The 15,826-nt window shown below is 38.6% G+C and overlaps 1 protein-coding gene and 1 pseudogene across 1 annotated transcript in view; both read right to left on the bottom strand.

The window, feature by feature from the left end:
• Nucleotides 1–2,397: 2,397 nt before the first annotated feature.
• Nucleotides 2,398–4,593, bottom strand: LOC107705950 (serine/threonine-protein kinase pim-3-like; annotated as a pseudogene).
• A 3,573-nt stretch (nt 4,594–8,166) lies between these two features.
• Nucleotides 8,167–15,826, bottom strand: part of LOC107705949 (calmodulin-regulated spectrin-associated protein 1-B-like) — a 22,610-nt gene continuing 14,950 nt past the window's right edge. The window contains exons 10-20 of the mRNA XM_016509484.1: nt 15,348–15,444; nt 15,044–15,209; nt 14,854–14,933; nt 14,652–14,736; nt 11,740–13,693; nt 11,224–11,360; nt 10,939–11,126; nt 10,732–10,831; nt 9,896–10,011; nt 9,652–9,770; nt 8,167–9,175 (exon numbers count right to left, since the gene is read on the bottom strand). Of these exons, the coding sequence (XP_016364970.1) occupies nt 8,885–9,175; nt 9,652–9,770; nt 9,896–10,011; nt 10,732–10,831; nt 10,939–11,126; nt 11,224–11,360; nt 11,740–13,693; nt 14,652–14,736; nt 14,854–14,933; nt 15,044–15,209; nt 15,348–15,444 (3,333 nt within the window). The 3' untranslated portion in view covers nt 8,167–8,884. The remainder of the gene's footprint in view (nt 9,176–9,651; nt 9,771–9,895; nt 10,012–10,731; nt 10,832–10,938; nt 11,127–11,223; nt 11,361–11,739; nt 13,694–14,651; nt 14,737–14,853; nt 14,934–15,043; nt 15,210–15,347; nt 15,445–15,826) is intronic.

Below are 15,826 nucleotides of genomic sequence, written 5' to 3'. Positions count from 1 at the left end.
ATGTCCAACTAAAACATTTAAAAGAAAAAAAAAAGATTAGTATTCATTATAGTCTAAGCATAATGTTTAAATGTTTTCATGCTGTTGTTCTATATGCATTAAATCATGGTATACAAGTCTAGTGATACACAACATACTGTAGCATATACCTTAAAGGGTTAGTTAACCCCAAAATGAAAATTCTGTCATTAATTACTCACCCTCATGTCGTTCCAAACCCGTAAGACCTTCGTTCATCTTCGGAACACAAATTAAGATATTTTTGATGAAATGTGAGAGCTCTCAGACCCTGCATAGACAGCAACGCAACTGAAATGTTCCCAGACACAGAAACGTAGTAAGGACATCGGTAAAACAGTCCATGTGACATCAGTGGCTCAACTTCAGTTTTACGATGCTACAGGTGTCCTTACCGATGTCCTTACTACGTTTCTGCAACTGTTTCTTTTGTCTTCTATGTGCTCAGAAATGGGAGGGTTTTTGTCTTTTGTCACTGGCTGTCAGTAGCAAACATCAAAAACAAAGACACTGATGCTCGACCCTCTTCACATAGCCTACACTCACCTCTACAAGTCTGACTTCTGCAGTGAGCAAATGCTGCATTGTGGCACTGAACTCTCACTGAGCTTTCACATTCAAACCACAACTATTTATTATTAATAGTAAATATTTTACCTGTGATCATTTAGACAATAAACAACCTGCTGAAAAACCATCCTGACTGGGTTTGCTGGTTTAACTTGTTGGTCAGCAGGAAAAGTGACCAAAATCCCCTCTAAAACCATCAGACCAGCAGGAACCGGCTCAGTGGACCAGGCTGTTTTTCAGTAAGAAAAGTGACCTCAGTGAAATATAAATGGTCAGTTCACAATAAAAAAAGTAATAAGAATGCTCTCATGTCGGTCCAAACCTGTTCTTCTGAGGAACATTTTAGCAGAATGTTCATGATGCTCTTTTCATAGAACAAAAGTAAAAAAAACTGCATCTGCAAATCTGGTACCCACTGTTTTTGACCAAATTAATATTACAGCTACCAAAGACTTGTTATATTCACAGTTGTATCCAAATCATCATCGACAGAGGTTTCAAGTTTTGTTTATGTGTGGAAGGCTGCTTCACAGTAGAGTTAATTTTGTTAACGAAAACTACACTGTAAAAAATAAGTGTAATTTTAACTGTAAAATTTCGTAAAAACGCTACTGAAAAAAACTTTTAATAGGTTAACAGTAAGTTCCCGTACTATATACAGGGAAAAACTGTAAAATATCTAACCAGACATTTCATGTAATTTTACAGTAAAATGCTGTTAATTTTACAGTTTTTAGAAGTAAACATAATAAATCAATGTATAATTTACAGTCAAAAACTGTAAACTGATATTCCCAGAATTCCCTGCATGACACTCCACATTTGAAAGTATTTTGTTTAAATAATCATGTTATTTTAAATAGTTTTTGTTATTAGTTATGTATATTTGGGCTTTATGTTACATCTTCTGTCGTTTAATGAAAGTTTAATGCATTATTTAAGTATCATGTGTGTTACCATGATGGTGTTTTGTGTTTCCATGAATGACTCTGTGCACCTTCTATATATTAGCATATGCTTCTGCTTGTGGCGAAACTACTTGTGATGAGCTTTGATTCTTCATGTGGCTTTCTCTTTTACCACCTGCATTATTATGGTGGTTGTCAGTATGTTAAAGGTACAAAACAGATTTTAATAGCAGTGTGCATTGTTGAATTTACTGGTTTACATTCAAATTTTCTTGTTTGTAAATTACAGTTTTATACTGTAAAATGTACAGTTTTTGGCCGTAAATGTGTTTACAGTTTTTCTGTATTTTTTACAAAATTATTCTGGCAACCACAGCTGCCAAAATTATTTTGTAAAAACTACTGAATTTTTTTTACAGTGTAGACGAAAAATGTTCATTGACAAGCTTTTTGACAAAAGCGAAAAGATGACGAGACAACAATAAGGTCAATAAACAATAACATCGTTGGCGATAAAAGACAATACCAAAATGTATTTAAAAAAATAAAAACTTTACCAAAATCTCTTTTTATTTTCATAATAAAATGTTAAATAAAATAATAAAAATGCTTTTTATATTAATAAATATAATATTACATAGCAGTGCACCTTTTTATATTTATTTATATTTGTACACACCTCTTTATATTTATTTAGGCTATTTATTTGTTATTATATTTTAGAAATAGAAAAATATATTTAATATTTTCATGAATATGAATATTTTCATCAGAGTACATTTCTCCACTTCTGCAACATAATTTCTGGGGGCTTGAAACAGCATTTACTTCCTGTCATGGCTGTCGCTGAGCTTCCTATCATTTTCCTGTCATTACTTACACTATTTTCTTTTTTTCCCCCTCATTTTTTCTTGTCTGCAATCTGAAACTAAAACAGAAATCAGGTTTATGGTTTAAAAACATTATACAACATATAAAAACTAACAAAGAGAGGCAGCATATTTAAAGTAAAAAACAATGGAAATTGAAGAACATAAGTAAAAATGTATCAGAATCAGAAGGTATGAACATACAGCGCTAAAATTTGTCACCTCACTATATGACACTTGCAGCAAAAGGTAAGAAAGCTAATGTCTATAGTCTGATAATTAAACCAAAACAAATAAAAAATACTTCAAAATCATCAAAATGATTTTGTATTTACCACAAACCATTCATGGAGTTTCTCCAGTTCAATCCGCTGCTTCGGATCAATTTGCAGACAGCAGCGAATAAAATTCTTTCGACAAGTCATCTTTGGTCCAGGTGTTACTGTTGATCTTGCGCAGGTCTCGTCTTTTTGGAAAATCCACTACACCGCATTACAAACATGAGGATCCCGAGTGACCACACTGTCGCTGGTTCCCCGTGGTACTTGCCGGTCATGTAATACTCGGGAGGGCAGTACTCTGTTGTGCCTGGATGAAAGAGATTTTGTTTCCATTAACATAGCATTTTTAATTGAATAACCATTACTATGCAAGAATTAATGTGACTCAGAACAGTGGATCCCATTCCATGATGCTTCATGAGAGCTTGATTCACTCAGAGTCCTGTGTGAACGGCCTTCAACTCATCAACGGAGTCTGAGACCCACTTTCCAGCTTTGAGGTATCATACATACCAGCATCGTGTAACCCGTGTCGGTGAGGAATTCACCGCACCCAAAGTCAATTAATTTGACTTCGAATGTTTCCGGGTTAATCAGAAGGTTTTCCAGCTTAATGTCCCGGTGCAACATTCCACGCAGGCAGCATGTTCAAGCTGTGAATATTGCCTGGTGCATTATAACTCGTGCCACATCCTCTTCCATGGTGCCCTTGTAGCACTTTAAATATTCATACAAGGACAGACAGGGCATGGGCCGCTCTAGGACCATAAAGTAATAGTCAGGCTCCACCTGCCAGTCCAGAAGCTGGATGATTTCCTGAACCCTGGGGCCTTTATTTGCAAGAATTTGCAAAGCGACCTCCAGTGGAAGAGGTTCGGAATAACCGTCCTAGAAGAAAGAGAGTTGTTATGATGGTTAGATGGAAAAAAGGTTTAAAACGGTCCTGGACAAACCGTTGATAATGGCAGATTGCCTTCTGAAAAATCATTTAGAGTCTGTTATCACTGTTAATATGAGATGTTTAAAATTGAAAACAGTGACTGAGAGGAGAACATAGCCTACTTACAATGCAGATGATTTTCGTTTCCCAGATGGAGGCAAATTTTACTGCCACCTAATCAACAAAACAAAAAGAGATGCGTGTAAGATTTACATTTCATTTGTGAGCAGAGTTCACATCATTTCAATCATTAACCCTGAACAGACATGGACATTTTCATGAATTTATATTCTAAGCATGCAGAGCATGTGTAAAGAGGTCTGACAGACCAAGAGCTTTAAATAGTGAATATAAGATACACTAAGAGTGCTTGCAAAGGAGAGAGTGAGACAAGTATAATAGGACAAAAATTATTAGCTAGATAAATATTGTAAGTAATGCAAATGGATACCTGTAGGCCATCATCCAAAGTCCAGAGTCGCCGCATAAACAGTTCCAAAGCCTCCTTCACCCAGATGACCTCTGATTTCATAACGACGTGAACTGATGACTGTTAAAAGATAAATAAGAGATGTTAACATAAAATGTCAATCAGTGACAGCACTTCATCTATTAAAAAGCTAGAATTAATTGAGAAAAAATATAATAATTGAGATACTACATTGAATATTTGTGCCTTTAAAAAATCATTTGTCACACTAAAAACTATTTAAGTGACCTGTACTAGTCATACATAAATACAATTTAAATACATTTAAATTAAGTTAATTGCCATGTTAGTTATCAACTACCCTCAAACAAAGTGTATATTAAAGTCAATTTGAAGCATAAACTGCTGAACTGCTGATTAAAGTGTGTGTGTTGGATTATGTTTAGGTAGCAAACTGACCAATAATTGTCTCATCATCCTGTAGCTGGCTTGACTGAGGTGGCACAGCGTCAAACTGTAGCTTGGGAAGCATCAACACTACAGTCAGGCGCTGCACAGGCTGAAGCTTGGGGGACATAGATCTACAGTCTAATGTTTCGTGGACACTCAAGTCAGCTACAAAACGGACTGACGCTTGGAGGGAGTCATCTTTACAGTCTAACAGGGCACAGGCTGCACATTGGGGGACGTCATCACTACAGCTGGACGCGGCACAGACTGTAGATTGGGGGACGTCATTAGTACAGCTTGATGGGGCACAGACTGTAGATTGGGGGACATTGTCACTACAGCTGGACCTGGCACAGATTATAGTTTGGGGGACGTCATCAGTACAGCTGGACGCGGCACAGACTCTAGATTGGGGGACATCATTAGTACAGCTTGATGGGGCACAGACTGTAGATTGGGAGACATTGTCACTACAGCTGGACGCGGCACAGACTACAGTTTGGGGGACGTCATCACTACAGCTGGACGCGGCACAGACTGTAGATTGGGGGACGTCATTAGTACAGCTTGATGGGGCACAGACTGTAGAATGGGGGACATTGTCACAACAGCTGGACACGGCACAGACTACAGTTTGGGGGACGTCATCAATGCCATCACTTAATTTGGGCGTGGCAGTGAAAAACAAGACGTCATCACTTAATTTAGATGTGCCAGTGAAAAACGAGATGCCATCACTTAATTTGGGCGTGGCAGTGAAAAACAAGACGTCATCACTTAATTTAGATGTGCCAGTGAAAAACGAGATGCCATCACTTAATTTGGGCGTGGCAGTGAAAAACAAGACGTCATCACTTAATTTAGATGTGCCAATGAAAAACGAGACATCATCACTTAATTTGGACGTGGCAGTGAAAAACAAGACGTCATCACTTAATCTGGCAGAATTGTCGTCATCAGTACAGCTGGATGCAGCACAGACTGTAGTTTGGGGGACGTCATCAGTACAGCTGGACGCGGCACAGACTGTAGATTGGGGGACGTCATTAGTACAGCTTGATGGGGCACAGACTGTAGAATGGGGGACATTGTCACAACAGCTGGACGCGGCACAGACTGTAGTGTGGGGGACGTCATCAGTACAGCTGGACGCGGCACAGACTGTAGTTTGGGGGACGTCATCAGTACAGCTGGACGCGGCACAGACTGTAGATTGGGGGACGTCATCACTACAGCTGGACGCGGCACAAACTACAGTTTGGGGGACGTCATCAGTACAGCTGGACGCGGCACAGACTGTAGATTGGGGGACGTCATTAGTACTGCTTGATGGGGCACAGACTGTAGATTGGGGGACATCATCAGTACTGCTGGACATGGCACAAACTGTATTTGTTTCATCGACTTCTCGACCTAAAGGGGAGAATATGAACCAAAAGATATTAATCATAAAAAGAACATTTATGAAATATTATATTAATTATAACCATATTAATGGATACTGATCTAACTGCAGCTAAGCTTGCTGTAAATTATGAAGTGACTTTTTGGAGGCCTTGCTTTCTACTTTTTCAGTAATTGGTCAATGTGTACATGCATGGATGTCTTTTTTTCTGGTATGTTTTTATTAATTAATTAATTAATTAATTTTTGCTTGCACCATGAGCCTTGTGTTTTTAAATAAGGGAAATGTTTAAAAACAGTCAACATTAAAAAATGTGCCTTGACAGCTCCTAAATTAGTTGCATGTGTGAATATTAATTAGGTCATCCAAACCTTGCATGGTAACCTTAGCATGTAACTTAATAAATATTGTGACTAGATCTTGACTTCTGATCTTCGGATCTGATCTTCCTTTCAGCCATTAAATTAGATGTCATGTCATTACACTGAATTAAAACGTCACTTAATTTCAGTTTTTGTGTAAATTAAAATATGAACTTGAAAGTATGCAACGTCCAGTATGCCTATTATGTGTTGAGTTTATGTTTCTGAATTGTGTAGTATAATTTGTATGTTGTGTTGTATTAAGTTACAGACTTTATAAAACTGAACTTTGACTGTGTCCTCCAAAATACCTTTAAACATCAAAATAAACGCAGTGTCCTGTGCAGACTCCAGTAAAGAAAAGGAGTGGCATATTCTCATAACATGGACATATCATTTACCATCAGGACTCCTCACAGGTGGTACATCACTCTGCTCTGCATTTTCTTCTTGACCTGAGTGAGTGTTGTTGACTTTCTTCCTCTCTCTTTGAATTAAAGCAATTACTCCAAGCAACGTAAAGAGTACCATTTTGAAATAGTTAACTAGGGTTGGCTGGAAGAAATGCAAAGTGAGAAAAATACTAGAATGCAACTAGCCAAAAAAACCCCAAAACGGCTAGAGTTGGCTGCAAGATGTGCAAAGTGAAAACTATGCAACTAGCAACGAACCGCGAGTGATTTACCAGATTTATCAACGTGAGCTTTTTATACCCGCATATGACTGTGACGTCACAAACCAACTGACATTCCAAAGCTGCTCGCAGAGGGCTGTTGGTGATTGGTCCGTTTTCCGCTGTGGGCGGGGCTTCTGCGTAAAAACTCATAGCGTAGGTAACGTTACCATGCTGTCTGTTTAGTGTACCAATGCTTTCTTATTAATAATCGGTGCCGATTTAAGTCGTTTACAGGTAAGAATGGTCTAATATTAGCATGTATTTTGCGCTGTAAATGATGTATGTGATGTAAATTTAAGTTGTTTTGACTTGACTTTTTGTTTGTGGTGATCGCGGGCTCTTGTACTGTACTTAAAACACAAGATATGACCAATCATTCTTTAATACATCATGTAGCTAAGTTTGTTTAAAGCACCCTTTTAAAGATTATTTATATAAAAACAGTTACATACTGTTAAAAATCTAAATGAACACTATAATCAGTATCAACAAAATCCATCTTACCATTTATTAAAATCAAGTTACCTTGTTATTACAATTGCATAAATAATGTAATGACAACGAAATTATTCTCTTATATGTGAAACTAAAACCGCTGGGTAGCGATTTGTCTTAAGTAGAATAGAAACATTAATTCAATTGATTCGTTCAAACCGACTGATTCATTCATGAACGAAGCAAAGTTCACTTTATGAATGAGTTATTGAATCACTGATTCACGTGATTCGTTCAAAAATGCTTTGTTTGGAAATTTTCGTCGGCGAAATTGAGTCAGAATGTACAATGATGCCTAAATAATGGACAATCCAATTATTGTTTATTGAACTGTTGTATAAAATAAACAGAAACAAACAAATAAATAAATACTCATACAGTGGCATTTCTTATCTTAAATTTCAGACCTTGCAGGACGCTTAAGTTATGCCAATGCCAGACTATAGACTATGCTGAGAGGGATAGACTTACAATCTTTGATCAGTTTGCTGCACCCAAAAAGTGTTAAATTCAAAATGTTAGAAGAATATTATATTTTTGATTTCTATTTTGGTCAGATTGTTACAATGGACACCACATGACATAATTTTGGTTGTATAATTTATTAAATTTCAGTGTTCTTCTTTAAAATAAATATATGGTAAATCATAATAGGCTAATAAAAAAAGCAAAGTTTTGTACAATCCAAACATATACAACAGGAGTCCCTGGAGTGCATACATTCTTTACTGAACACACACACACACACACAATCAATGGCAATGTGTTTCTATGACAATCTGATTCTTTAGTGAAAAATTAAGAAAGTACATTAATACTGTCAGCAGCCAGCATGAATACATGAAAAAAGTAAAGATGGATAATACAAAAGCATTTCATGATAAAACATTTTAAAACAATGAAGAGCTGAAGGTCAACATCTACACACACACACACTCAGATCCCTTGTCATGTGTTCACTGCATTGCATTACTAAACTGTCAAGTATGAACAGCAGCATATGGAGAGGTATGAGAAAAGCAAAAAAACAGACGCGCTCTTACACACATTCGCACGTGCCTGTGTAACCATAGCAACCATAATTCATAGTTCAAGTAATGGGAGTGTTGTCTTTTGATCCTGTGTAAATTAATACTATGGTAAAATCAAACAGAAAAGTGTCACATGCAGATTCCTGCCTAAAAAAATAACACTGAAACGATGACGTAATCCTATAACACATTCATTAACTCTGTCAATCAAACATCAAGCTCCACCCACTTCTGACTTCCTCAGCTCTGCTTGTGTCACAGCGCAGTGGCCAATAGGAGCGCGGCAGCTTGTGAGCCAACAGGAAAGCAGGAGTCCAGTAGGAATCTCGTGGACCAATAGGATTTTAGGAGGCCTGCTCATTAGCAAAACGGCAGTTTGAGACTGGAATATTACCCAGTAGCCAATCAGAAAGCAGCGGATCGATCCGATGAGCCAATAGGAAGCGGGATTATTTTCTCTTTGACGTGCTCGGCCGCTTGGCCTGCCACAGGTGGCCGTGGATGGTGAGAGCATCTACGCTGACCGAGACAGACTTGGCGGGGATGACGGTGAACTGCTTGCGGTCGGAGCTGTATTTGTAGAGTCTGTCGATCATTTTGCGGCTGATGGCGCGCGGCCCCGTGCCTTTGAGCTTGATGATCTCCTCTGTTTCAGGGGAATATATGTACAGCGCCCTGAACTGACATCCACCGTCACGGAAAAGGATTATGAGGTGGTTGGACTCGCACCGCTCGATTTCCTGTGGAATTATGGCAATGAGTTATTACATACTCAAACATATCCAGCTGTATATACAGATACAAATAAATGTAAGTAAGTGCTCAACAAACTTTTTTATTTTTTATTCTGTTTATTATGCAATACTGTCTTGATAGTAAATTACCTATCTATCTATCTATCTATGCCAATAATATGTTGTATAGTAATGGTTCATACTGTATACTATTTATCAGTATGTGAAACAGTGTGAATCATCTAATATATTACACAGTAATGGTTCAGTGCATACTGCATTTTTTTTTTTTAAGTATGAAAAACAGTTCATAGCATGAAAAAGTATGTGAAACATAAAAAAATAAAATAATGCTATATAGTAACAAATCATGCAAATATACTATGCACAGTATACATACTATGTATTGTATAAGTAGAGTAGTATGATAGCATACAGGTTTGAACAGCCTGAAAGTGTGCTGTCATAGAAACTGCACTCACCTCCAGAATGGCGTTCTTCTGGGCTTCATTGACTTTTCCCGCGAGACAGCAGTGAGCGATGGCATTCTGGATGATTGGTTTGTTGGACTTTGCACTAGGCTCCTTAAATAACCTGGGCCCTGAGGACCGAAAGGAAAAATGCAAACTGAGCTAATGGTGCGGAAATGTTTTGTTATTTTGACTGAATGAACACATAATTCGGTATAAACACATTCAAGAAGAGCTGTAAATGTGTATAACTTACCATGGTATTCTGCTACAGATGTGATAGATGAGGCCGTTGAGCCGTTGTCCCAGTCTCGTTCCATGTTCCTGCTCGCATTTCGGCTCAATATGGGAAAAGATTCCACAGATTCCCCCCTACATTTGGGAATTATGCGTTATAATCTGTTAACTGTAGACACATGTCTACAGTGGAAGTGAATGATAATGCAATGAGTTACTGATAAAAACATTTTTTTGATTTTTAATTAAAGAAATATTATGAATTACAATACATCAAACAATATAAATATTTAATAAATTTTTTTTATAAATAACTAAAAATATATAAATTAAAATACATAAGTGAATTGAAAATTAATAAAGAAAGATACGTGAATACAAAATACACTACAAATAAATAAAAAATAAATGAATTAATTTTAAATAAATGAAAATACATAAAGTAGCTCTGAATTAGCTAGTCTGTATCTGTCAACTCAAAGTGTGATGTGGTAAAATATATACATAAAAAATATGTAAGTTAAAATACATGAATTAACAATAAATAAATAAAAAATAAATATATTAATAAACGAATTAATTAATAAAAATAAAAATAAATTAAAATGAATAAACTAGCTCTGAGGTAGCTAGATGGTATCCGTCAACTCACAGTATGATGTGACATAACGATATAGGGGTGATTTACTTAATCAGAACTACTAAAATGTTATCACAGTTTTGAAAGGAATCACACAGGTTTTTGAGTGATATGAGGGTGAGTAAATGATAACAAAATCAACACTTTTGCATATTTCTATCCCTTTAAGTCCAGAAAAGTGGGCTGCACACTGATGATGCCCTGTTCCCGCTCACCTATGTGAACTGGCCCCTCCTGACGCCACACTGTCACCTTCAGTAGCAGCAGAGGCCAATGAGAGAGACGATCCAGAGGGAGCAGAACAAAGACTAACCGCTGGAGAGAAGAAATGTGGCGTTATAATCAAATGTAGCATGTATAGAAGCACAAATGAGTGCATGTCAAGTCAGAAATATGGCGCTTTAAAAGTAAAGCTTTCTTACGAGTAGAACAGGAAGATTCAGCACGATGCAGCGATTTAGGGCGTGGCCTCCTGTTACGTGGGCGTGGTTTGGTCACACCCTGTTCCTCCAGAAGTTCTTGCTGCTTCCTGCGCAGGTACTCCTGTTTGATCAGCTCCCTCCGAGCCTTTTCTTCCTCTTTACGCACACGCTCTTCCTCAGCTTTTCGTCTGATATAAACACACAAATGACATCAAATGTATCTGCTGCAGCCCTTCTACAGTATTTACTCACACAGAGGCACACTGGATCGACCGTGATTGATACCTGGCTTCATCTCGTTTGAGCTCTGACCCCGCCTCCACCTGCTGCTTACGTATTCGTGCCTCTTCGGCCTTACGCTGCTGTTTGAGAAGGAACGCCGCCCTTTTCTTAGCCAGCTCATCCTCTGCTTTCTGATCATCCTACATACAGAAAAGGAAACATTATTCTTCCGCCAAACAATGTAGTTCCTCAGAAACTGTTGTGGTTCCAACAAAGTGGTTGCCGAGCAACACACAAATGTAAACAAAGGTGTATGTTTGTAGAGTAATTTACAACAGCTTCAAACTTGGCTCAACCAATCAGAATCAAGGATCGGAACTATCCGTTTTATAAATTCACATTAAACAACGCTTCTTGGGGCTGAAACTTTACATTTTATAATGCAATATACTTAGAATATTTTTTACAATGCATTATAACAAATAGATACATAGAATCATATTATAATAATAGATTTAAAAAATCAAATAATAATCATCATCATCGCTGTCATCATCATTTGCAAAAATGCTCTGGTACCTTAAAGAAGAAGCCCAGTCCAGATTTCTGTTCACCATCAGGTTCTGTGCTAGTTTCAGACGGTTCAGCCAGGTCAGATAGGTCCACTTCAATCAGCTGTGCTTTCATTCTGTTTTCCTCGGACAGAACTGGAACGTTCTCCTTTCCAGAGCCGCTGGACTCGCTCCGCTCCTGGGTCGGATCGACAGGCGATTGTTCCACCGTGGGGAGTTCGGTTTGGGGCGAGTCGAGGCTGTCGGCGCGTTGGACTGCGGAGTCCTGCAGTCTAAAGGTAGTATTGCGAATAATTCCTTTTGAGTCACGCCCACCCTCTTTAGCTCCACCCTCTTCCTCATTCTCAGCCCGGGGGGTCCTGCCGCCCAGTGTCGGAGTGCTTGGTTTCACTGCTGGATGACTGTTTGCATCTTTGCTCAGTTTGAGGTCGCTAGGTTTCATCCGAGGTGTACGACTTGAGCTGAGCCTGGGAGGACGTTTGATCGCGGTGGAAAGGGTTTCTGTGAACTGCACGGAGAGGCGTGATTTAGTCTCGGTTTGCTCAGGCGGGTGTTCGTTTAAGGGCGGCACAGTGCTTGGTTTTGTTTCCTGCGGGGACTGGATAGTCTGTTTCATGAGCAAGTCCTGCTGGAGAGACAGTTGCATCATTTGCTGCTGTATCGCTCCGATCGCTTCGTTCAGGAGCTCGATAGAGCGGCTACATTCGCCAAGATCTGGTTCTCCGCTCGCATCGCCCAAAGCCCTGCCCCCTCCTGTTACACTCAAACGATTGTCCTTATCCTTCTCTACCGGTGTTTCTTTACACTCCATGTCTTTTTCTTGGGCTTTCAGAACCTCAACGCACGAGTCATCCTTCGCAAGCGGTTTCTCTTTTAATCCAATTTCCGTTTTGAGTGGGTGTGGCAGTGTGTCGCTCCTCCCCTTTTTAACAACATGCAAGAACGCTGCTTTTCCCAGCTGCAGCCGTTGCCGTGCCGAAAGGCTCTCCATCTTCTTTTTCTGCATCTCAATAACGCGCCGTTTCTCCTCCAGCTGCATGTGAAGGTGTACGAGTTCAGAAGCGAGGCCAGGTCGGCCACTTGGCGTTCCCGGACTCACGTCCGAAGGGAATTGCACGCTTTCGGATCCATCAGGAGTGGTGGTCTGCGAGCTCCCGGTGCTGTAGCAACCATCGGGGAATCCGACTCTATTCCTGCGGCGTTCTGCGAAACTTGTCATGCGGCCGGTCGACGTGCTGCTGGCCTGTGACAACATGCTAGGGCAAGGACTTGCCCGTCCACTCGTGTCTTCCTTATCGTCCCGTTCATGCAAGCAAACATCCTCGCGCAGTTTTGCAGACTCCTCTTCCTCTCCGAGTCCCACGCATTTCCTTCCAGCATGCATCAGGACTGCTTTGGAAAGCTCTTGCTCCTGAACCTCTATTTCGTCATCTTCCTCAAACTCTGAATCCGAGGCAATGTTTTCCCAGCCTCCAAGCGGACTGTCCCGCACACACTCCACGTCGTCGTGCAGGAAGAAGCATCCGGGAGATTGCGCTCGAGAGCTTGCTTGCTCTATGCTACCGACTGGAGTAAAGGTCTGGTTGAGAGTGCATTCTGTGGGTGTATACGCCCCCCGGCGTCCCTGACTCCGCCCCTCTCCACTCTCCTCCCACTTACTAATTCCTGTTTTCTCCTTATTTGGTCGTAGAACTGCAGGTTGCAACGGTTCCAAGAAGAAACTCTCGGATCGGGCGTCTCTGGATGCAGACGCGTCCTCTGGGTTAATCACAGCTAGTAGCTCCTCCTCTTCTTCCTGGTTGTCATAGTGATGTGTCTGGGGGAGGGGCTGGCCGTTGATGCGGTGTCGTGGAGTAATGGAGATGACGTTGGAAGCTAAACTGTCCTTGCTAATGGATCGAGCCAAGCTGATATTATCGCCACATACACGTTCCCAATCCATCTCCATCTGAGAGATCGGCCTGAGAAAACAAGAGAGACAGAGATTTGAGATTTCAACAGGTTAGTCATTCATTCTAGGACTGGGCTGTATGAATCGTAAAATGGCAGAGATTTGTCAACCTGTAGAGAATGTGCAATTTCCAAATAAAATGAGAAAATAATTATATGAGATAAAGAGATAAAGTAGCTTCATTTGTATTTAATTTACCATTACAATTTGTGACCCTGGACCACAAAACCAGTCATAAGGGTCAATTTTTTGGACTATATTTGGCCGAGATACCACTATTTGAAAATCTGGAATCTGAGGGTGCAAAAAAATCTAAATTTTGAGAAAATCGCCTTTAAAGTTGTCCAAATAAAGTTCTTAGCAATGCATATTACTAATGATAATAAATTTTTTATATATTTACGGTAGTAAATTTACAAAATATCTTCATGGAACATGATCTTTCCTTAATATCCTAATGATTTTTGGAATAAAAGAAAAATCGATAATTTTGACCCATACAATGTATTGTTGGCTATTGCTACAAATATACCCCAGCGACTTAAGACTGGTTTTGTGCTGCAGGGTCACATTTCACAAAATTACTCACGCCATGATATATTTTGGTGAGACTATCCACACCCAATTAATTATTAATATACTCTTATACTATTTATTTTGAATTAGCATTTACTGTATTTGTAAATTTTCAGTTTTCATTTTAATTTCAGTTTAAGTTTGAGTCATTTTAGTACTTCATCTTCAACTTGTTTTATTTCAGGCAATTGCCAGAGCAATTAAAATTTTAGTTTTTTATGTTTTATAAGTTTTTCATCTAATATTTATTTTATTTTATAAAATATTTTGAAATAAAGGGAAATATTCCAATAAATATTAAAAAAATATGAAATAAAGCCGAGTTAAACAAAAATAATAATAAAGATTTTAATAGTTTTAGTTTTATTTAAAACATTTGGCCTGACCCTAACCTTTGTTTCCTTTCCATCCAGGCGAACTGTGATCCAAGCATGAGTCCATCCATACGGGACAAAGAGTTTGACCTGTTCCTGAGCTCTGCTCACAGAATGACAGAGAAAGATTAAAAAATAGAGTGGCAACTGATCAGTTTAATAAATTTCATTAATTTAAATGCAATATTGGGCTGAAAGTTTGATTAGAAGATGTAGTTACCTGAATTCTCCTCCCCCTGAGCGGGCTTCTGCTGTCTCTGCCGCAGTGGGAGGAGCGGGTGGGAGGGGCTTCTGTTTGTTCTAAAAATATAAAAAATAATATTGGTTTTATAAAACAATGAATGTAATGCAATTGTGAAATATGTTAATGCAATGTGCAACAGATCATTAGGTACTTCAAACAGACTTACACAGACAAGGACTCCTCGGGGTGCAAGTAGTACCGCATACAACCGTCAGGAGTGGCAGCTGTCGCCAGCGAGTCGGCTGAAGGGGAGGGAGTTAAGAAGCTTCGCTTGGTGGCATTGGATATGGGCACATGGGGGCGGGAACTCTTTGGCTGAAGAGACGCTCTCACTGTAAGATTGGAGCAATGGGTTGTCAATCACAACATAGCATAATAATAAAGAGTGAATGAATCATGAGATGGACATTTTTAGATTGAAACAAAGTGTTCATCAGAAAAGTAGTGAGCTTTTAAGACTCGGTTCTTACCATCTTTAATCTCTTGAAGGTCTCTTGGCTTTACGAAGTCCGGCTTCACTACTTCAAACCACCAAAAGAGCTCAGCAATGAAAACCATCACGTTATGCTGGAAGAACAAGAACAGGTCAAAGACTGTAATGCACAGAGCTGGTTTAATTTTTCACTTTTTTGTAATTTATATTATTCTCAAAGGTAATAAATTTTTTAAAAACTTATTTACAGTAATTAATTTACAGTAAATATATACTAACATAGAATTATTGTAGTTTTTTATTAAATTCTATTTTATTTGATTTTAATAAAAATCTGCATATATTAAAGGCTGTACAACAAATACGACCATGATGTACAAATACTTAAAAATTTTATTAGATTAACAGTTTATATTATTTTTATATATATACTATTATTGTATTTCTTAATATTTTGAATAAAAATTAAAAAAAAAAATTTCAGTTTTTTTTTTTTTTTTTAAATTTTTTTTTTTT

This window comes from Sinocyclocheilus rhinocerous, unplaced genomic scaffold (genome assembly GCF_001515625.1).
Source record: "Sinocyclocheilus rhinocerous isolate Xijiao unplaced genomic scaffold, SAMN03320098_v1.1 scaffold1045, whole genome shotgun sequence".
In the NCBI taxonomy this organism is placed as follows: domain Eukaryota; kingdom Metazoa; phylum Chordata; class Actinopteri; order Cypriniformes; family Cyprinidae; genus Sinocyclocheilus; species Sinocyclocheilus rhinocerous.
This window is presented reverse-complemented; position numbering and strand designations above follow the sequence as displayed.